This window comes from Lepidochelys olivacea, assembly GCF_965140295.1.
Source record: "Lepidochelys olivacea isolate rLepOli2 genome assembly, chromosome: 3".
Taxonomy (NCBI): domain Eukaryota; kingdom Metazoa; phylum Chordata; order Testudines; family Cheloniidae; genus Lepidochelys; species Lepidochelys olivacea.
The window spans coordinates 205,572,921-205,596,257 of record NC_140413.1 but is presented as its reverse complement, the minus strand read 5'-3'; the positions used below and the strand labels follow the sequence as shown (position 1 = coordinate 205,596,257).

At 43.7% G+C, this 23,337-nt stretch overlaps 2 protein-coding genes across 4 annotated transcripts in view; one reads left to right on the top strand and one right to left on the bottom strand.

Annotated features, from left to right (window-relative positions):
* POLR3F (RNA polymerase III subunit F) lies at positions 1-12,356 on the bottom strand. Its single transcript, XM_084624251.1, has 9 exons — positions 12,195-12,356; positions 11,826-11,943; positions 10,048-10,115; positions 8,959-9,026; positions 7,925-8,037; positions 5,770-5,913; positions 3,893-4,000; positions 1,840-2,031; positions 1-649 (listed from the first exon to the last, which is right to left on the bottom strand). Exons 1-9 carry the CDS (start codon positions 12,248-12,250, stop codon positions 572-574), a joined length of 945 nt encoding a protein of 314 aa, XP_084480377.1. The 5' UTR covers positions 12,251-12,356; the 3' UTR covers positions 1-571.
* Positions 12,357-12,417: 61 nt separating this feature from the next.
* DZANK1 (double zinc ribbon and ankyrin repeat domains 1) overlaps positions 12,418-23,337 on the top strand; it is a 34,476-nt gene continuing 23,556 nt past the window's right edge. The window contains exons 1-8 of one of the 3 annotated variants that reach the window (XM_084624250.1): positions 12,418-12,476; positions 14,312-14,436; positions 15,219-15,372; positions 16,331-16,448; positions 17,673-17,769; positions 18,610-18,734; positions 20,215-20,297; positions 20,746-20,863. In XM_084624250.1, coding sequence (XP_084480376.1) covers positions 14,328-14,436; positions 15,219-15,372; positions 16,331-16,448; positions 17,673-17,769; positions 18,610-18,734; positions 20,215-20,297; positions 20,746-20,863 — 804 coding nt within the window. In that variant the 5' untranslated portion in view covers positions 12,418-12,476; positions 14,312-14,327. Of the gene's footprint in view, positions 12,477-13,027; positions 13,155-13,310; positions 13,459-14,311; positions 14,437-15,218; positions 15,373-16,330; positions 16,449-17,672; positions 17,770-18,609; positions 18,735-20,214; positions 20,298-20,745; positions 20,864-23,337 lie in introns of those variants that run through there. The other 2 variants (XM_084624249.1, XM_084624248.1) reach the window with 2 other exon arrangements.

Genomic DNA, 23,337 nt, shown 5'->3' with positions numbered 1-23,337 from the left:
TTGATATTAAAATAGCGTTTTATTTATAACACTAGAGGAGGAGAAGGAAGAATCAATGAGTGATGCTTTCCAATGTCCTCGAGCCTTTGTTATGCAACACTTGTCTCCAACCAGACTTTTGTTACCACTGGAGTAAGGTGCTGCCTTTAGGACTGCGCTCTCTGCTCAGTATTACCACTTTGAACATGAGAGTTCTTTGTAAAGATCAGAGCTAGCGACTTCTTTTCTCATGTTCAAAATATAACCTTCAGTACAGAGCTATACATAACTCTCCAAGATTTTCTATTACATCCCACTCCTGTTGTCATGTTTGTCAAGTCACTATGCCTTTTTGGTGCGAGAATGAGGATAGGTTGCCATCAATGACCTGACCTCAAGTAGTGCATCACTTTTGGTCCATTATCAGGACTGCTAACAAACCAATGTGTTGCTTCTCTGCATGTAATTAAAAAAAATTAACGTCATGTCCTGAAGTCGCTCACAAAAAATCCCGAGTCCACGATTAAAAAGCCAATTGGTTCATCAAGGTAGGCTGCAAAGAGTGGTACAATCCATGGTTCTTATCTTGCCATCAAAATTCTAGCCACTCTGCCATATAAATGCAGTTTGATGGAGAAATCTCACCACCTTCATGGCAGTCATCAAAGACCTGTGGTAAAATGAAACCAGGTGTAAGACTTCCTTACATGTAGTGAGCACAACACAATTGGAAGTAAAAAACTGAAGTGTTTGCTCCATGGAGGAGTAAAATGAACACAAGACTGGGATCCAGGAGATCATCTAATCCCAACCCTGATAGAGATTATTATTTATATTACACTAGCACCAGAGGCCCTCACTCAGGATCAGGGCCCCACTGTCCTAGGGACTGTACACACAGTGATTGACTGTCCCAGCCTTGGACAGTTTATAAATTATTAGACAAGACAAAGGGTTACAAAGAGGTGAAATAACTTGCCCAAGGGCATACAACAGGGGAACAGCGCTGGGATTAGAACCAGTTTTATTACTCCCCATTCAGTTCCGTATCCACTAGGCAAGACCACAGTGCCATCGCAAAGAACAGGAATAATCAACAGCTATGCTGGGGCTTTGATGTGCAAGAAATCATTACATCAATACAAACAGCCCATTGTAAAAACTCCATTTACACATTATACTAATAAATGAGTTGGATGAGGGTAAAGATGTTAAAAATGAGAGAGGGGCTTGAAAAAAGCTAAATGGACATTGTCCGGTTAAAACCCTGGTTTGAAAACATTTCCTACTCACGTTTTCAACGCCTTTGATTATTACAGCTAAAGAGTGTTAGAACCATTTAGTGTTTATTTCTGCTTTCTTATTGCAAGGCTTTTTGTATTTCTGATCTTGGACAATGAAAATAAACCAGGTAGTATCTCTTTTTGGTTCCCATGCATTATAACAATGCAACAATGTTTGGGCTGTCACTCAGCTGGGACATGTGCTTGTATAAGCTTCCCATTGAAATTAAAAATCCAACAAAACAAAAAATGATTAAAACAGTTTCTACTGGTCTTAGATCTCCCAGACATTTATTTATAAAAAGACTACATTTTGGAGCATGTTTGACTTAACAGTGTCCTTTTACCATGCAATCAAGGGATGAGATGCAGTGTTTAAATAGGAAACATCATGGCCTAAATAAAAGTATCGGTCTTTTATTTACTCCATAGCCAAGGCATTTGTGACCTCCACTGACTTTTTGAAGTCAATGGGACTACTCCTGTGTGTAACGTTAAGCATGTGACTAAGTGTTTGCCAGACCCGGGTCTACATTAGTAAGTACTTCTTCCTCCACATACACAATCAGTAACTTACTGGGCAGAGTCCACAGGGTGTTCGGATTAACCCAGTGGGTTGGATGATAGGATTGACAGATCTGTACAATTTCATGTGTCCATCCACACTGCCAACTGTCCCTTCTTTTGCAGCAATGATGGTCATCTCCACCTTTCCATCGTATATTAGTGTGTTTAAAATAGTTTCGATATCCTCCATTGACAATTCGACCTAAAGGCAATTTTGTAAAAATATAACAAAAGATATTGGTAACAACTAGAGAAAAGGTGTAGCAATAACTCCTGCAAAAAGGAAAATAAACTCTCATTTATGAATGATGACATTCATCCCTCATTCCTAAGGCTTTAGAGGTCTGGTGTAGCCTTGATACAGGCACAGAATTCACTGAATCATGGATACTGAATGGCAGTTTATGCGGAAAAGGGAAGAGCAAAGAGAGTGAGGTTTTCACTGTTTTTCTTACAGTTCTTTTAAAATAATGCTGGGCTTTCAGATACATTTGCCAAGTGGAATTCACCCATACTCCTCAAGTGTCTGCAACAATTCAGATACAATGCAATAACCCTCTGATGATTTGGGATATCTAAGCACAGGTTATGAATTCTGATTGAGATTATGAACTAATGTTCAATCATAATGTTTAAGCCCTTATGATTATCATTGTGATGTTCGTGCCTCTAAGGAAACAGGGAGGAGTGCCAAGTCTCTATTGCTGACTAGGATGGCCTTTAGAGACCATCAACACCTGAATATAATCTTACCCAAACAGAACAGGATGGCTGTATCCCCAGAGAAATAATTTTTCTCACTTGTCTGCATACAGTTAAGGTTTCAAGGAGCGGAAAATCCCCAGAAAGGGGACAAAGAGAGGTATCAGGGCAGAAGCTTAAAAACACAAGGGTGAGAAGTTGAAGGAGGACTTAGAGGGAGACAAAGGAATAAAGGGCCAGGTGTCATAAGCTAGAGGGAATATTGTTGACTGTCAGATCAGCTGGAGCTGAAGGACACTGATTGAAGGGGAGAGAGAGAAACACACACACCATGGTTTAGAGAAGCCTTGAGCTGGAGGATTGCAGTTCAACAGAGAGCACTTGGACCCTGAAGAGACACTGATCCAAATCCCATAGAACTCTCAAGAGTGGTGAGGAAACTGAGGCAGGGAATGGCACACAGGCATTTGTTGTTGTTATGGGTCTGTATATTCCATGCTGTCTAAAGCAGAACGACTGTTTTTAGAAGTCCTTTTACAAAGTCTGTGTCTAGTCGCTTCAACTATCATGTGTCCCTGAAGGTGACACCTGTAAACTAGAGTGTTCACAAAGCAAAAGCTCTGGGAATGGGCATGCTAAAGCAACTGAGATATCTCGGGGGTCAGCACTGGTCCTAGGGCCAGGACAGCAGGGCCCTGGGGTCCCACTTCCAGAAAGGGCACCAGACAGAGTCTGCAGCCAGGAAGGGTGCCAGAGAGGCCACAGCCAGAGAGCGCGGCTAAACCAGAGCCTACCCAGTGAGCAATGGGAGCTTTAGAGCACATAGATCCAGCATGAGTCCGAACACAGCAGCCTGGTGAGTGGCCAGCAGGGGAAGCTTGACCAGGGCTGTGCCAGATCTTCACTTAACAGGGAACCCATGGCTGTTTTCTTGCTCTTACATATTATGATGGAGCTTTTCGAAGGCAGCTAGGAATTTGTTACACATCTCCCATTAAAACTGTGTGGCTAAATTCCTAGCTGACTTCAAGAATCTCAGTTTATGTTCATAGGGAAATTCCAACAGAGCAATTATAAAATTCCCTATGGCTGGGATTGCCAAAAGAAAATGGGTCCCAACTCGCATTGACTGGGCACTGGATGCCTAACTCCCTTAGGTGCCTTTGGAAATCCCAGACTATATTGGCTCTGGGCTGTAATGCAGCACAAACCCTCTACTTCATACACACTGCAATATAAGACCCCAATGTGCAAACTTGGATGCATCAAGTCAGGCACCAAAATTAGGACTTAGGGCCCAATTCCAAATGCTAGCCATTCGGCACCAACTTGAAAGGTGGTAAGTTAAACGCCATTCTGACCTTACTGATGCCCAGCTCGCAAATGTATTTCCACACCTCATGGGATGATGCAAACGAACTGTTTCTCTGTATCATAGGGTTCTGTTTGCTGTCGCGAGCTGCTTCTGCCTGGGGAAGCATGGAGGGGAGAGTGTGACAAACGCAGTCAGTGCTCCCTGTGAAGAGAATGTCTCTAGGTATACAACAAGCTGCTTTTAAACCATTGTAGAGGCAATTTCCAGACAATCTCTCCCAAGTTTTAAGCCAGGGTGGGAATCTGGCCCCCTGGTTAATTTCATCCAGCCCATGGCAAGTCTTGGCGCCATGGGCAAGAAACCCTGAGCCTCCACACTGCCCCGCAGGGCTGGAGCTGCGAGCACCGGCTCACCCCGCTGCGGGGGAAAACTAGGGTTGCCAGGCCATTAAAAGTCCAGTCAGTGGCACAGCGGGGCTAAGGCAGGCTTCCCACCAGTCCTGGCTCCGCACATCTCCCGAAGCGGACGGCATGTCCCTGCGGCCCCTAGGCACAGGGGTGATCAGGGAAGCTCCGTGTGCTGCCCCCACCCCCAGTGCTGGCTCCGCAGCTCCCATTGGCCAGGAACCGCGGCCAGCGGGAGCTGCGGGGTCACTGCCTGCAGTGCACACTGCACAGAGCCACCTGGCTGCGCCTCTGTCTAGGAGCTGGGCACAGCAGCTGCTTCCAGGAGCAGCGCGGAGCCAGGACAGGCAGGGGGCCTGCCTTAGGCCCGCTGCGCCGCCGACCAGGAGCTGCCTGAAGCAAGCACTGCCTGACTGGAGCCCGCGCCCCAAACCCCTGCCCCAACGCTGAGCCCGCTCCTGCACTCCAAACCACCTGTCCCCATCCCAGAGCCCCCTCTCACACCCTGAACCCCTCATTTCTGGCCCCACCCCAGAGCCCGCACCTCCAGCTGGAGACCTCACCCCCACCCGCATTCCAATCCCCTACCCCAGCCCAGTGAAAATGAGTGAGGGTGGAGGAGAGTGAGCAACTGAGGGAGGGGGGCTTCAGTGAGTGTAGGGCGGGGTCTAAAAGAAGTGCGGGGGGTGTTCGGTTTTGTGCAATTAAGAAAGTTGGCAACCCTAGGGGAAGCCCAGAGCCTCTGCGCCCACCTTCCCTACCACCGGCGGGGCTGTGTGTGGCCCACAATTGATTTTTTCTGGGGATCAATGGCCCCTGATAGGAAAAAGGTTCCCCACTGCCGTTTTAAGCAGGTGATTATCAACAAATGGAATAATCCTAGATATATATTGCACAATGAACAGTAAGTGGCAAATTACAAGTTAACACTATATACAGTAACATGAAACACCATATTGACATGAAGAGTTAGAACGTAGGCACCATCATTCTGAGTTTCCCGACTATGGAAAAACCTCAGCCATAGCCAGTGGCCTGTAATGTATATTTTGGAGGGAAAGGGAAATTGACACGATCTGACTAGGACTCAGAGGATGGAGGTTGGGCTTTCCCTGTAGCATGGATAGGGAGTAACACTTTCTAGACACAGTCCACAATAATCAGGGCCGACAACCTTTTTTGCACAGCTGAAGTAGTATGGGAAAGCTGACCTTTCCTCATTTGTTCCTACATTCTTCAATACTCAGTTTGAGATATGAATCTGGGGGAATGATGTTTCTTTTCTTTTAAAAGTACAAATTATGGGTTTATTAAGGTGAATGATCCATTGCATGCATTTGCAGCGACAATTAAATTAGAAAAATGCCAATAAAGAATTATGGTCCAGCAACTACATAACAAAGTCCACCTATTTTTATATTAACAACTGTATACAAACTTTTCTTCCACCAGTTTTTAAAGGAAAAGCAATTACTTGTAAAAACAATCAAAGATGGGTTAATCTGTAGCAATCCCTCACCTTAGTCTGTAAGAATTTACAACACTGTTGGTTCAACACCTCCACAAATTCAGATTCAAAGTCTTGGTCGCTGTACCAGGCCCCACCAGTCACGGACCGGTCAGGCTGCAGGTTATATAACATGTACACCTTCTTCTTTGAGGCCTATTGAACAATACACACTTTTTTTTAATAGCTGAAGATCTTCCATGAAAGGAAAATTTCATTTAAACAAGCATAGGAACGATCCATGTAGTGCCATGTGCCCCGAAAGATGGGAAGTGCATAGCTGCAGCAAACCATTAGAAGCACTGTCTGCACTCCAAGAATACCGGGGTTAAAGAGGAGGTCGTCTTTTTGGATTCTGACTCTCAGACTTGTTTTATGGAGCAGGGTTGGAAAAGGGAAACAAAACTACACAAAGATAAAGGGCTTTAAAGAAAATGGGACAGATTCAGGCTCGGGTGCGAATCGCTACAGCTTCATTTCAATGAAGCTGCAAAAGATCTGAATTTAGCCTGTTATCTGATGTCCTTCCAAGTTCTGAGCCTGGTTTTGGCCCTCCTTCAGGTCAGAATGTGGTTCAGCTATCCCTCCTATAACAGTATGATGATTAAGCATGCCTGATGACCTAGTCTAAAGGGGATGAGAAACCGCTTTTAAAATTGTTTAATGCAGAACTAGTCCTAGACATAGCCAAAATGCCCGCTATAAACATTTCCCAGTTAAATCAGCTTCCATTTTAAAATCACTTCTGAGAGTTTACTCTTTGTGGAAAGGACACTCATTATTCTGCTTTTTGACTCATGGCAGCTACAACAGGACATTGTCTGAGATGAAATACAGAGTCAGATGACTTTACACATACAATACAGTGGGGCTATGAAACTTCAGAGGGTTAACTTCTGAAGTTATACAATGGCATCTTTAAATTAGAGAAGTTAATCTTAAGATTTTTAAATATAAACGCGTATCTTTAGCCGTAAATTATAAATCTTGCTCTGGTAATTCCAGAGCGATGTATTATGCTGTAGGCAATAAGTGGTACCCAAGCTTTTGCACAGGATGGTGAACATGAATTCAGTACTATGAACAGGAAAAGGGTTTTATTACATTAAACAAGTTAGAAAGACAAGGTAGGTTAGGTAATATATTTTACTGGACTAACTTCTGGTGGCGAGAGAGAGAAGCTTTCAAGCTACACAGAGCTCTGCTTCAGTCACAGACCTCACATAGAGCTCTGTGTAGCTTGAAAGCGTCTCTCTCTCTCACCAACAAAAGTTGGTCCAGTAAAATGTATTACCTAACCCACCTTGTCTCTCTAATATCCTGGGACTGACACGAAGGCTGTAGCAACACTGCACTAAAACACAAGTGCCTAATGAACACATTTGAAAGTGAGCCTTTCTGAAGCTTCATTAACTATGGCAAGAGATGAAAAAAGCTCAGAACATGCAGCAGCCCCCCCAATAAAGCCCCTGGATTCTGCAATAAATGAAGGATGAAGACACTTCACAAAGCCATCTCATAAATGGCTTACATATTCCAAATCTAGTATTTATAAACTGGGTTAGATGCTTTTTCAACTCCATTGAAGTCATGTTATTAGTATAGGCTTTGATTCAGGAAAGCACTTAGGCATGTCTTTTAAGTTTGTCCTGAATAGGAATGTTTTCCTGAATCACAGTTATAATAATCAGCAGGTTAAAAACTCTCCCCCACTTAAGAGAAATTACGTCCAAAGAAAATTCTGGCTGTGGGATAGTCTGGAAAGAGCAAAGCACAGAAGTTTTAATTTGGCCTAAGCAGTTCACTCCTAATAGCAGAAGAGACAATTGTGATAAGGGTTATTATGATTCCTACTGTTTTGAATAAAGGATACCAGCAACTCTTTGCTAAAGTTATTGCACCTCTACCCTTCTCTAATATTTGCACTTAGATAGTGCCATATGTCTGAGACCATCAGTGCTTTACAATGTAGTTAAAGTATTGGCTCCATTTTATAGAGGAGCAAACTGAGGTACAGAGAAGTTAAGTGATCTTCTCAAGGTGCCAGAGAGTCAGTGACATAGCTGGGAGAATAACCCAAGTTTCTTGACTGCCAGTCACCTGCTCTAACAAACATGCTTTGCAGTATATACAGTATTTCAAGTATTTAAAACTATAGATTACTCACTGCCACAGACTTAACAGCTTTAATAAGTTTCTTGCTCTCCAAGTTTTTCAGTATCTTGTTGATCTCTGTTAAAGGTAGATTACTTTTGTATCTAATATCCCTGCTCCAAATACCTGTTTAAAATGAAAAAAGGAAAGCTGAATTCAAATGAATATGAACAGAGCATGACAAGTCTCAGGCACATTACATTTGCTCTTATGTTCCAAGCCAAGTCTCGAGCTGTTCCTTTCCGATTCAGAATTCGCATCACAATGTTGCTTGAGCGCTACCTAAATAGAATGCACATACTTAACATAGTATATACATACTTAAGCCAAAAATTTCAGATTGTGCATACATACTAAAGATCCCAAACCTCCTGCCAAGTGCCAAGCACCGTCAACTCCCAGTTAATTCAGGGGGATTTAAGGGCACTCACTATATCACTACCACAGTTAGCACCATGTACAACATGCAACACGTCTGTATTATTCCAACATCTCCCTACAGTTGTTATAACCCAAACTTGCCTGCTCTGAGAGCTCATACAGGGGAGTTCTCTTTTGTCAACAGACTTGGCCAAAAAATGGGGAAACCATTTTTTCTGAGGGCCCCTTGGTTCTGGAACGCTCATCCCTTCACTCCTCAGTCTGACAGAATCCCAGTTTCTTGGCCTTCATATGCTGCAAGGCTCACCTGATTTCCTAGGCTCTCTCAGAGAGTTTGGGATATGAAACAGTCCGGCAGGGGAGGGTATTTTATAGGGAATTTGTACTTTTTAGTCACAGAAGGAGCTGGGAGAGGAATTGACTCAAGTCCTAATGTGGATACAGATACTTTACTTGTTTATTTTTAGTGATTAGTTAAGCATGTCATACCTCAAACAGATGCTTTTAAAACAACTATAGTAAAGAAGCTAGAGTTAATAATGCTTTGGTAGTTTATTACCATGCCTTTAATTCTTGAGTATTGAGAAACAGTACACACTGTTTTCCCCAAATACATGCTAAGCAACGAGTCATGAATAAAATTATAATAGCCCTTGAATAAGTCACCTTTGTTGGCTGCATCCTCTATAATTTGATAGACCAGCTTCTCTTGATTGTCAGATCCCTTCATTTTACTGTAAAGGACAGATTACAAAAGGGAAAGGAGTTAGTTATTGTGAATGTCCAGCAGGTTGGATAGAAGTAAACTAGATTTGTTTTAAACTGTGGAAAGCAAAACTATAAAATGAATTCAATTACACAAAAAGAAAGCAGCTGGCACTAGCTGGTTACTGCAGTTCCTTGTTATTACAGACAGCTTTTATCATTTCTTACATGTCATGGCAAGTCAGCCAAAGTAACTGTCAGCATTTTGTTGGTGCAGTACTCCAGTTTCCCCACCACTACCATGACCACCAATTGCTCACCTACAACTGCAGTAGCTCAATCCTGAATAAAATCTTACCCAAAATAAGCAGCCCCTGGATGGAACATCTGGGAAGGTGCAGCAAAGTGCTCTCAGCTCTGAAGTTTGCTTTCCCCACTGGTCTAAGACAGCCTGATTCTGCCAAGCTCCAGGCCACAGTGGGAGGTTCATCTCTTTTTTGAAGCATTTGAGAGTGGTGGTGGAGGAGTGGGGAGGACTGTTAGGTTTGGGGGATTTTCCTTCTTTGAAGCAAACAGAGTATGTCTTTACTCAGTTTTGTACAGGCACATTTTATGAACCAAATAAAACTTCCATTTAGTATACAGAGTAATATACTTGGGGTTGGATGACTGTTACAAATATAGGGCCTGATCCTGCACTCTGCTCCATCTAGGCAGACCCCTGGACCCACAGCAGAGCTCCACTGATTTCAGTGGGACTCCACTTAGGCATACAGGCCTGCCTGCATGGATCAGATCACCTGATGGGGGGCTTTACTACCAGCAATAGTGCTTCCCACACCATGTAATCCCACTTCAATGCAACTATTCACAGTGGGAAGCATGACCTCCAAGAGCATTTACAAGATGGGGCCCAAAGTAAGTAAATGTGCCATCTTGGAATGAATGGGTGAATAACACTTGATGATTACTACCATCACCCTGATTGCACTGGGAGAGTGCATGAGAGCTATGATCAAATGACTGTCCCTTCAACAAAATAAAGCTTACCCAGCATTTTGAGACTCTTTGATCCTGTAGAGAAGGCCAGTGTTGCTCCTGAGAAGGTCTAGCTGTCCCTGAAAGAGACAGGCATAAATACTATTATTAAGAGCTTGACACTTACCTTTTAAACATGAAATCTCATTTAATTTTGCCTAAATAAAAAACAGACCAAAATACATTTTCATCCTTTGGAAACACTAGGACATTTTAGACAGCTCTGCTCAGGAAATATTCTGTTCATTTATCATCGAGCTGCTAGAGGTTATTGACATGGCTCCTGGTCTCTTTCTGCAACACGTGTCATTAACTAAAATGTAGAAATCTACTCTTTCATCTTCCAACACGGCACAAAAGATGTAAAGCTCCAGCATGCACCTCTCTCAGCCTGCAGTTACATGTCCATTGAATCATTTTTTTAATTGCTCACTTACATAGCCAACAGTTAGCTTGAAAACATAAGTCAATGTAAAAAAAAATTACTTTGGCTCAGCTCAGGTAAGATGGAGGTGATACATATGGTATGAGAAAGCATTCTAAACTGCAGTAAAAATTGTGACACTTCCTCCAGTTGAGTGAATTTACCCACCTACTGTCAGAATAATTCACATTCTCAGGATGCTGCTAGATTCTCCTCCTTATCATTCCCAGACTCCTACATAACAGCTGTGAGTAAGAACACATTCTTTCATCTTCAGCTGGCCAAGAGATGGTGGCAGGCTTTGCCATGATTACCTATGTCTGTTACCTCAAGGCAGGAAAAGTGCAACATGGTCTAACTTGGACTAACTTTGAAGATCTACCTTTTTAGATAGGGCAAACTGACAGAAGCATACTATGCCAGTGCATAATTTTCTACATTGCCTGCCAATTAATTTACAGGTGGAAACCCTAAATACTCTATGCTCCCAGTTATCTCAAAGAATGCTCTTCCCATGTACCACATAACTGTGCTCAGAGGGAACACTTGCTATCTATGCCAAGCGTGAAGCATGTGAGAGATGAGTGCAGAGTATTCTCAGTGGTGGCTTCTTGCATCTGGAGTTCAGTTCTGACATATACATCTATATCAGGACTCAGGTCTGGTCACTTTTATAACAAGATTCAAGATGTCTTGTTATTAAGGCTTTAACTATAACAGCAAGGCTTGGACTTTCCTGATGGTCTGCTAAATTGTTAAACACCACTTCAAATCCTTACAGGGAAGCTGAGTATGCTACTGTAGAGAAATGCAGGAAACATTGTCGCTATTTTGGGCAATATGTTGGTTGGTTCCATGCTCGCATATGAATGGCACTCAGTTATATTGGTTACATGTGTCTTATAATAATAAGTGCAACTAAAACTACAGTAAGTCAAAAGGTATGAGATAATCCCAGACACTTTGACCTAAAAGCTGGAATCTAGTAAACATTGGGTGAAATCCTGGCCTCACTGTAGTCAATGGCAAAACTTCCTTTGACTTCCATGGGGCCAGGATGTCACCTTCCCTCTAAAAGCAGATACCAACAGGATTCAATAATGGTAGGTAAATCTATGGCTCTTTCAGGTTATCCCTATATTATATAACAATACCAATGAGGTTTGAGATGCAGTTACAGTGGTTAACAGAAACGCACTCATATTGCTTTGCTAGATCGCAGAAGATTAATACACAAGGCCCAACTCTGCAGCTGCTCGATGTTGGTAATGGCTGATGAAGTCCATGGCGTGCATGCATATGAAAGGGCGGTGCGATCCCTCCGGCACCGCAGAACGGGCTGTACTGATGGGGAGGTGAACCCTACCACGGAAAGCAGCCTGTTGATAGCCATGGCCCGCTGCTGGGGTTCCATGTGGGGCATGTCATTCTGGATCACTTGGTCGGTGATGCCGTGAGGGAACTGGTGGCAGAGCTCGATGATCCTGGAGGCGAGGAGAAGAGGAGCAGAGTCAGATCACAACACACAGACACAGCCCCACCACGACCCCTCTCAGGCCTAACCCCAACCCCAGCTGCGCTCCAGCCCTGCCCCCCTCTCAGCCCACCCCGCTACCGTCCCCGCCCCCCAGCTCTGTCCCAGGCCACTCCCCAGGCGCTGGGGGCCCGCACCCCACCCAGCACCGCTCACCCCCACCCAGACAGACCGGCCCCGGCCCCGGCCCCTCAGCCGCACCTGTTCTCTATCTCCAGCGGGTCCGGGACCTCCGGCTTCACCTTCACCTCGGCCATGGCAGCCGGGACCCGGGCGGAGGGTGGGTGTGGGGGGGGTGGCAGCCCGCAGTGACGCGGGGCAATTCCCTGCCCCGGCGGCGCAAACCCCAGCCAGGTCCCCCAACGCCGGGGCGCGGGGAGATGACGTCACAGAGGGGACCCGGTTGCCATGGAGCAGCCGGAGGCGGGCCAATCCGGGGCCGCCTTCTTGCCGGTGTTACAGCGTCTCTAGTGACGGGGACGGGTGAGTAACGGGGAGGGAGCCGCGTGGGGGGTGACTGGAGTCTGGGGTGGGAGCCAGGGTCCGGAGCCGGGGTGACGAGCCCGGAGTGGGGCGGGAGCAGCCTCATGGGGGCGGGGTCCAGAGCCTGGAGTGGGGCAGGAGCCTGATGCGGGGGGGCATCCAGAGCCCGGGGCGGGGCGGGCGCAGTTTGGGGGGGTGGGGTCCGGAGCCCGGGGAACCTGATGCGGGGCGGGGGGATCCAGAGCCCGGGGCGGGGCGGGCGCAGTTTGGGGGGGTGGGGTCCGGAGCCCGGGGAACCTGATGCGGGGCGGGGGGATCCAGAGCCCGGGGCGGGGCGGGCGCAGTTTGGGGGGGTGGGGTCCGGAGCCCGGGGAACCTGATGCGGGGCGGGGGGATCCAGAGCCCGGGGCGGGGCGGGGCGGGCGCAGTTTGGGGGGGTGGGGTCCGGAGCCCGGGGAACCTGATGCGGGGCGGGGGGATCCAGAGCCCGGGGAACCTGATGCGGGGCGGGGGGATCCAGAGCCCGGGGAACCTGATGCGGGGCGGGGGGAGCCGTGTAGAACAACCAGAGCCAGCGGCTGCGGGTGGCTGCCCGGCTTTGGCATTTATTCTGAATGCGGTAAAATAACCTACTCGGTGCACCAACAGAATTACCATTTTTGGTTCTGCCTCCCGCAGGTGCGTAAGAGCCATCCAGCTTCTCAAATAAACCGGTGTGGTCAGCTGGCCACCTGAGGGTGGTAGAAAACCAATCGGAATGGTTCTGCCATCTGTTAATCCTGCGCTCGAGGTGGCAGATTCTGGCAAATGTGCTGCACCAGGGCGTATCTGGTGGGAGGAGTAAAGGCACTGCTGGAAATTGCTCTCACAGTGCTTGCTGTCTGTACAGGCAATACAGAAGTTCAGACTGACACTATAGTTACCCTTGATCAGAACAAGTGCAATCCCAGCGTTCTCATGAATGAATGCCTGTCTCTGCAGAGTGGGTAGTAGTTTTATGTGTGACATGTTACAGACATGTTGGGGGCTTGGGAAGCTGATTGTAAAACCAGAACTTGCTAGTGTAGACAAGGCCTTTGGCTGTGAACATAACCACCCAAGACCTACATTAGGGGCTTGTCTATATTATACACTTTTATCATCTCTAAGCACAGTTGTTCACAATTAAGTTCATTGACACAGTGCTGGCCATTGTAAACCAGGACAAAATCATGTTCAGCATCATTTGTCCTAATATACTGCAGGCGAGACACCACTCAGGAATACCAGAGAGTGCCTTATTTTAGTCCTGTTCAGCAAATAATCTTGGGTTCCATGTAGGCACTCATATAGACATAGTGAAATAAGTAGCTGATTTCTCTTACATGAGATATTAGATGGATGGAGCCACATCTATTATAAACAAGGCCAACACTCTTCGTGATTATCTCATGAACTGTCACTCAGATCCAGCATGTATCACTGACACCTCATGGACAGGGCTGACCTTGGCAAAGCTGGTTTCAGCTGCGTATGCAGAGATCAATTAAACTCATGCAATGAAGATCAGATTGGAATAAAAGTAGTGGTACTTTTCTCACACTCTGTCCAAAATTGCAGAGTTGCAGAACTGGTCAAAATTTTGATTAGCTTTTAGCATGCTCAGATGGGTTCAATAGGAAAAAATGTTCAATGAACAGCAAAACAAATAAGAATGTTATTGTTATAAGGATTAACAATTTACTGCATCTCATGTTCTCTTTTTTCAGGGAGGTGGAATAGGGGTGTGAAATTGCATGAAGATTCATTTCTGCTTTACTCTTACATTTTAAAAGAAACATTTGCTATTTTTTCAGATCACTACAAAGAAAAATGACTGCTGGTTCAGTGTCAGTGCCTCAAATTATACCACTTCGACTCCCTCTGCCAGGGAAGGCTAAACATGAAATAGACACAAATACACATGTAGAAATAAAATCAGGTATAAACAACAGCTTTAAATCTGTTCTATAAACCCTGTTCTTTTATTTTGTCATTTGACTCTCACTTTTTGATACTGTGTTTGCGTTCACATTTTATCGTGATTTTGATGAGAATCTATTTTCATAAATACCTTGCATAAATTAATCCTTTACATCTCTATCCTGCAAACGTGCACATGCTTAATTTCGTTCATGTGACTAGTCCCGTTGAAGCTAATAGGGCTACTCGTGTGTAACGTAACTCAAATTTTTCAGTGTTTGCAGGATCTGGGCCTTATATTTCTGTGCTATTGTGTCTGTTCCATAGTCACAATGAAATATGAAAACCTTAGAATTTGATAATTTTGTGTTTTGTGATTTTGCAAAACTGGTACTTGAAAATAGCATGGGTCCATTTCACTGAAAAGGCCCTATCTGTTAGCAAGAGTCTCAGTTTTGAAATTCCAACTTTTATATTTCAACCATGATCATTTTTCATATCCGAACATGCCACATGTAGAACCTGTGCATATTTTCACATACCCTTTTTGCAACTTTTTTGTGAGAAGATGACTGGCCTGTAATGAAATTGTGATTATTTTGTCACCAAATTTTGTGAGGAGAGAGGGAAAGGGAAAAAACCAAAACACACATTATGGCCCTAATCTTGCAATCCCTTACTCACATCCTTATGTTGCTCATGTGAGTAAATTAAGCATGTGTGTAAGCATTTACAGGAGTGAGGCTTATTTTTGAACAGCTCTAATACAATTTTGGTAATTATCTTATTCATGTCTTTCAGATACTCCTGATGTCACTATATATTACACTTTAGATGGAAGTAAACCAGAACTCGTTAGGAGACCTGGCTATGGAGAACATAACACTTTTAAGTATAAGGGACCTATCAGATTACCTGATGGGAAAATAACAGTAAAAGCTTTGGCAGTCACCAAGTAAGTAGCAACTGTCTATATTGCATTATAATTATGGTAATTTATTTGCATTACTGTAGTGCCTAGGAGTCCCCGTCATGGGCCAGAACCCCATTGTGTTAGGTGCTGTATAAACACAGAACAAAAAGACAGCCCGTACTCCAAAGAGCTTACAGTCTAATTAATATTCATGTATTCCTCTGTATGGACATCAGTATCTTCTATGCCAGAACATTTATTATTATTATTATTATTATATAGTAATTACTTGTATTGCAGTGGTGCTTAGGGCCCCAACCATGGATCAGGGACAAACAAACTTTGCTCATACTTGCCCTGGAGTGAAACTACCGTGCATTCCCTGGGCAAGGACTTGCAGAATCAAGGCTTATATATAGTTCTTGGTATCGCTGTCCAGACCATACATTATTTTTTATTGTTGTGATTGTGAAAAGACAGATTCTCAGCTCTTCATCCCCTGCTAAATGAATGGCATGGACAGTGAATGTGTGTGGTATCAAATGTCAGCAATGACATATAATGAATGGTATGGAATGGCAAGCTGAATGTGGTTCAGCTTTGGAGGTAAGGGCTCCCATTCCATGTGGCATTATGTATAATGTGGAGCATATCACCTTTTCGCCCCCACAAGGGAGTTGTACAGTAACAAGGACAGAAAGAGGACATGGATTAAGGTATATCAGGAATATCTTATATGAAAGGGAACCAGGTATTAAAATTATCCATATTTTCATCATTTTAAACTGGTAATTTTTTATCATACATAGAATTCCTGTCGTTTTTTAAAAGCACTGATTGATTGGGAGTATGAAGGGATCATGGCAGCTTGCTGAAATAGTAATCTGGCTAGCAGGAGGAGTTTCAATAAACGACCCATTTTCACCACTGATTTTCTTTCTAATAATACCCATAATTTTGTGCTCTAGCTATCTGTATCCTTTTGATTATTAACTTTCAGAGACTGCAGGGAGAGTGCCATTGTAACAAAGGTATTTCTGGTAGAATATGAGCCACCAAACATACTCTTTGCTGATGAAGATAATGATGAGAATTTTCTGAAAGACCTCTCCAACCAGGCAAGTTACAGCAATGGTGAATCCCTGTTTGACCATAACATTTTGTATTCTATTACAGAGAGACAAAATCCAGGTAGCTGTAGAGTTTCATTACTTTTATTTCTTTATCTGCCCATCGTTGTTTTTTTCAATCTTTTCTGGTATTGAAATCTATGAAAGTTCAAATGGTTGGTTCTTTATTGGGACAACCAATTGAAACTATTGTGATACATCTCTTTTACTTATGAGCAGCTGACATTATGCAAGAATGGTTTTGTTTCAGTTTCTAGTAACTTACAACATTTACCATTCATTGTGCTCAGGGAATGTTGTGTTTAACTGAAAGGTTTATACAGAGACTTCGTTTGGAAATAACACTTCAACGTGTCCTGTAATGTTTTCTCTGGGATTGTTCTGATCTCATTAGAAAAATTAACCATCTGAAAACAAGAAGTCCAGAAAGGGCCAAATCTTGAAATTCTTACTCAGAGCCTGGTTGTGCCCTGCTGCTTGGGTGTGCAAGGGGGGAATGTGCACAAAAAATCTGGTCCCACTTGTACACCACCACCATCAAGTGCAACTGCCTGGCACTACTATAGTTCTTGCACTCCACCACATGCTGAGATTGCACCCACTTTCTATCTCCACGGGGTACAAATCTCATTGGTTAAGAAGAAATTTATACTATGAGGGTGGTCTGGTAGTGCAGTGACAATCCTCCTCCTTCCATACTTTTCTTTTCCCAACCCAAAGACCTGGACACCTCATAAGTCCCTTCAGGGGAGTTTCCATGTAGTTAGGGTAAGGGAAGGATGATCATTTTAGCATCTGTGTTTTAGGCTATGTCTACACAGTTTTGTTGGTAAAACTTTTGTCGGTCATGGGTGTGAAAAAAAACACCTCCTGACTGACAGAAGTTTCCCTGACAAAAGCTGTCGGCGGGACACGTTCTCTCGCTAACATAGCTAGTGCCACTTAATGGGGGTGGTTTAATTAAGCCGGCTGGAGACCTCTCTCCCATCAGCATAGAGCAGCTACATGAGAGACCTTACAATAGCGCTGTAGTGTAGACATACCCTAAGGCATACTGGAGGGAAATTATATTGTTATCAGGGAAACCGAAGAAGATGAGGCAACAATAATTGAGGCGAGTGATGACTAGACTGAGCACAGGCATGTGTTTGAATTCAGTGTTCTACGGAGTGTGCATGTGTGACTATAGACAGGTAATCTTTGTATTCGTAGGAGCTGGAAGGTGGACTGTCTGTCACAAAATTAAAAAAGAAAGGAGTGAAAGTGGAAAGCAAATCCAGCTGGAATGATACAGCCCAAGAGTTTCAAGGTATGACTGCATTAAAGCCAAATTGGACCTTAACCCCACTGAAAGTAGTTGGTAGGAGTGTATTTTTCTGTTCTCTGCAGGAAACTGCAGATAATCTCACAGATATCTCAGACACTGAGCATTCTCTGTGAGTTCCCATGTGCTTTAGAACCCCTTATGCTTAACAATCTGTCCCAATTTGTATTTAGCTTAGACACTCTGGTTACCTTCCCCAGACCTGAAGAAGAACTCTTTGAAGCTTGAAAGTTTGTACCGTCCACCAACAGAAGTTGGTCCAATGATAGTTATCACCTCACCTGTCTTGTCTCGTACCCTCTCATATCCTGGGACCAACACAGCCACAACAACACTACAAACATTTAAGTTAATGGGAGTTTCAGATGTCTTAGACACAATTGTGTCGAGGGCCTTCAGAGTTTTGCCTGCATAAGGAGTGCAGGATTATACCACAAGGCAAAAATGAAAACTTAGCTCAGATTTTGATTCATGCTATAAATAAAGCTGATTGTTCCATAGCTATGATAAATGAGCCTGCTTAAGAGCATAAGATCCTAATGCCATCGCTCACTAATTTACTTTTGGGTGGAGGTTTTAGGAGAGGAGAAAATCTTAATTTAGGGGAAAATGCAAAAGGAAACCCTTCATTAGAGAGGAACTTGTGATAGATTTCCACTACCAGAAAACTGTTTGCCAAATAACCTTTTCGAAAATGGCGAGAACTGTTCTTAGATGTTGGGATGTGATCCTGGGATTACATGTGTCATAATGTTAATCAAATCTCATGTTTTTCTGAAGTGCATGATAGAGGAATGATGGGATGAAATTTGCCTGTAATTTTAGACTTGGAGTTAGAGAGAAGAACTGTCCACAAGTCTTTGAAAGGGCCACGGTTCGTGAATGGTCATTTGGAAACACAAGGTTATGGAGAAAAGTCCATCTCATCACCACCAACACACCAGTCCCAGGTAAGTTAAACAGTTACTGGGGGAAACAATAAGGGCCAGGCTGAGAGTTGACTCTCAGCCCAGTGTGAGGGAATAGCTCCAGAAAGGAGCTGTGAGTCAGAGAGAGGCCTATGAATCACAGTTCCTCCAGCGCTCCTGCCTTGCACCCAGTTGGAGGCAGGGGAATTTGGTTGGGTTGGCCCATTTCCAGAACCAGCATGGTTGCTGGCTGGTGTATAAAGGGTGCAGGTTGAGGGCCCTTCCCGCTCCCCATGCACTAGCTTGGTGGGGTCAATATCGGGTCTATGGGCTTTACTGTTCCGCCAGATCATGATTTATGATGAGTGAGTCCTGCAGGGTGGTCTGAGATCCCTTTACTCTCCTGCACAACCATGCAGGACTGGATGAGAACTGAGCCCTAAACAATTAAAAATATTTGAAGCTTTCGTAGTCATCCTCATTCCTTTTTCCATCTAGTTCACTTCTCTGCCTATACTGTACAGTACTGATTTAAACAAGTTGGTGGTGACAGGCCTGTAATACATAATTCAAGGAACGTCCAAAGCAGAACTCAGCCATCAGTAAAGACTGATGAGGCAGAGCAAATAATTGATGACTGACTCTTACTGTTTCTCTTTCTAACTCGTTAGTGATTTATAGACCTGCAGCAGTAGTAGTTTCTGTTTGTTAAATACAGGTGAAATTGTTAAAATGTAGGATCTGATCCTGCTCTCATTAAAGTAAATAGTAAGACTCACATTTATTTTATCAGGAGCTGGAGGTCCTTATTGTGGATCACAGATGAAATTCACTGGTTTAGCAGGCCTTACCTGAAGCCTCTGAATTGCAGTGAGTTTTACCTTGAACAATAAGCATTCATATGGGGATGTAGCTGGGTCAACCTAACTTTTCAGTGTAGACCAGCCCTTGTTCTACACTGAAAAGTTAGGTGGACATAGCTACATGGTCAGGGGTGTGGAAAAGACATACTCCTCAGACATAGCTATGCTAACCTATACTCAAGCGCAGACTCAGCTATGTCAATGGAAAAATACCTCCATCAACATACTTAATTTAGTTCAGGGAGGTGGACTTCCTACACTGATGGGGAAAAAACCCCTTCATTGGAGTAGGCTGCATCTACACTTTGGGGTTATGCTGGCATAGTCTCTAAACTGTAAATGTACTTGGAGACTAATGCAGCGTACACACAGCCTGGACTGAGAGAAGGGGTTTTCTGTCAGTGTCGGAACGCCACCTCCCCAAACGAAGTCAGCTGTGTTGACAGCTCTCTTCCACTGCCATAGCTGCATCTATTCTGCGGGTTAGGTTGGCTTAGCTACAGTGGTCAGGGGTGTGGTTTCTTACATCCCTTGCCAAAGTAGCTATGCCAATCTAACTTTTCAGTGTAGATCAGCCTATAGGTAATAAGTCATTTATAATCAAATTAATATTTTTACCGTGCATGTTTCACTATCTTAAAGAACCATCTTTATTTCAGTTCATTAGTTCCGCAGTGTCTAGCAGGAAAAGTCTAACAAGCACCCAGACAATGAGAATCCAGAGGGAAACAGACTTCCTCAAGTAAGGTGTTTTTTTCCCCCGTGCTGTTTGTGGTAGGGGAATCACAGAGAAATTGCTTTAACAATTGAAGGGACAATGCTGTTAAATTAAACTAAAATGAGGAAGGTAAGTGTGGACATTGGTTAATAAAAGGGGACTGCTGTTGTCATATTGTTTTAATGTTACAGTATCTTACTGATAATGTCTTATTATAGTGAGATGTCAACTTAATTAGTGATCTGACATCCCAAAGAATGGGGAGGGGGAGGAATTGGGTTTAAAATTCCAGTATGTAGCCCTTTCTCGTGTTGGTGAGCATTTGCCCAGGAGTAGTCCCAGACAGTGAGTGTGAGTAAGTGCTCACCAGTCTAGGCTCTTTGATTCCCTGCGCTGGGTTTCACTACAGGAGGTTGCAGGATTTAGCAGCACAAATTGAGAACACGTTCAACCAGTTTGCTGTTATTTCTAGGTGTGCACATTGCTTAGCTCCTCGCCCATCTGATCCCTTTGCTCGCTTCTGTCAAGAATGTGGTTCTCCTATCCTGCCAGTGCCAGGGTATCACCTTCCATCCCCTGAAGGAGCTCAGGTCAGCAAAAAAAATTGTAACCAACTCCCTCCTATTTCGAGAATCAGCCTCCACAAATTATATAAGTTACTGCTGAGGGAACTGTGTTTTCATCACACTTTCTGTTGGAAAATCCTGCTCTCTGCAATTCTTCATATCGGTCAGTAACTTTGACAGGAGGGACAATAATAATTCTTTCTGGTTTGTTTTGCCTGTGGCTTTCAGCTGACCAGGGCAAGTTTCTAATGGGATCTGTTCTTGTAAGCATATTCTGGAAAAATAAATTATTTTCTCTTCATCTGTGCCAGAAAAGAGCAAAAATATAGATTCCCATTAGAGCTGCAGTGACCAACAAATCTTCAGAAACTGTAAAGTTACGAATACTTACATTTCTACTGGCTTCACTGAGAGCAGTGTCAGGCTCTGATTGGAAAATAAATTGCTTTTGCAACTAACACTTTTGCTCCTTCTGTCTCATACAGGAGGCAGTATCCAATCATGAGCTGGTCAGGCCAACAAACAATGTAACTTCCACAAGAACGTATCTGCACCCAGGATTGTACTCTTGGGTTCTGCAGAAATCTGACTGAATTAGCAAAACCAATTTCAGATTTTGCTTATTCATGAGTTTTTTTGCCTCAGTGAGCAATGTATAGGGTTAAATACCATGGGAAGAGTAGGTCTTGTTTATTTCAGCTCCATAAATGGCTCCTACTTGAAAAGCAAATGCAATTACTAGAGTCCACACATAAATCTATCAGCAACCTGATACTGAAAGGGGAATGGTATAGGATCAGTTGTAACCCTTCCCTTGTGCTCATGATGGGGAACAAGAGTCAGTGGGACTGGACAAGGGAGTGTGACTTAACTAGAGAGCAACGGATCTTCATCACGCTCCCGCTACGCCCAAGAAACCCCTCTTTAGGTACTGTCTTGGGTTTTGACCTCTGCAGGTCTCAAGGTAATATATCAGGCAGGAGGAGCTAAAATGGAGGATCAGCTACTGTACAGTTCCCACTGAGCCCAGCGGATTTCTTAGGATAAATAAACCTGGGAGTTAATGCTGATCCATTTTAATACAATACAAAATACAGTGTGATACAAAGTATAGTGTAGCCCCCTTCCTTTAGAATTTTGTGAGCTTGTTATTTTTTTTAAAATGTTATTAAAAATGGACCAAACATGCGCGTGCTGTTAGGTGGTTATAACTCAGCCAGGGTCACTGAGTTGCAAGAATAATGTTATCATGGCAAAAGTGTATTTTTTTTACTCTTTTAGTTCTCAGAACTGTTGCTTAACTTTCTGCCTTCAGGCAGAGAAGGGATCTGGACAATTTCAGCCTGAAAAGTGAAAGTTTGAGACAGTTGTCAGTAATTAAGGAACAGCCTTTAAAATGGAACTACTTCGGTAACTTTAACTATAGCTGGAGCACACCCCGTTAACGATAGTTAGGTTTTGACATTGCTGCAGTATCATTAATGTTGAACTTGTTGCAGTTGGAAATGAATATTATTCTTTTGATGGACTGCATGTATAGTTTAATTATTTCTCTGATGGGGCACACACTTCTCCCATCCTCTTTGCTTTGCATAAGCTGCTCAGAGAGTCATAAGATAAGCCATACTGGGAGAGACCAAAGGTCCATCTAGCCCAGTATCCTGTCTTCTGACAGTAGCCATTGCCAGGTGCCCCAGAAGGAATGAACAGAACAGGTAATCATCAAGTGATCCATCCCCTGTCGCCCATTCCCAGCTTCTGGCAAACAGAGGTGAGGGACACCATGTAGATACCACCGTACAGTTCATTTATAGTGTTTTACTCCACCACCTTCTGTATACTAGTGCAGTCACAGTATTTTATGTTATCCAGCTTTACTAGCCCTGTTACAAAGGGTAGGGGAGAAGTTGTCTCCCTCCTCCCAGAGGACTCCTCCTGCTGCACCCTTCCTCTCCTTCTCTTTCTTGCTTTGCTTTTTCCTTTGCTTCCTTTCTGCGCTCTTTTATCCAGTCTCCGTAATGTGCTAATTAGCTCATTAGCTCCCCAGCCCCAATCAGAACATCAGGAACTCCTCTTCTTAATCCCCTAGGCCTAATCGATTAAACAGTGACCATAGTGCTTCAATAGGTGCTGATTCCTAGCACTCTGTCACAGTTTTAGGATTTTGCTCACACATATAATAGTCACAATAACACAATGAGGCTGATTTAGATGCACAATTCCCATTGGAATTAGTGGGAATTGTGTGTCTAAATCCACTAGGTGGCTTTGAAAATCTTAGCCTAGAGCTCTGTATAGCTCTATTTCTTATCTATTAACCATAATCAGGATGTTTGATCCTGTACAAAACACAGAGATAGTCATTGCCACAAGTAATAGTCTAAGTCTCTGATCCTGAAAACACTCGAGTAATTTCACACATGTAAGCAGTCCCATTGATTTCAATGAGACTGGTCACATACTTAAAGCTACTTAGGTGTGTGTTTGCAATATTGAGG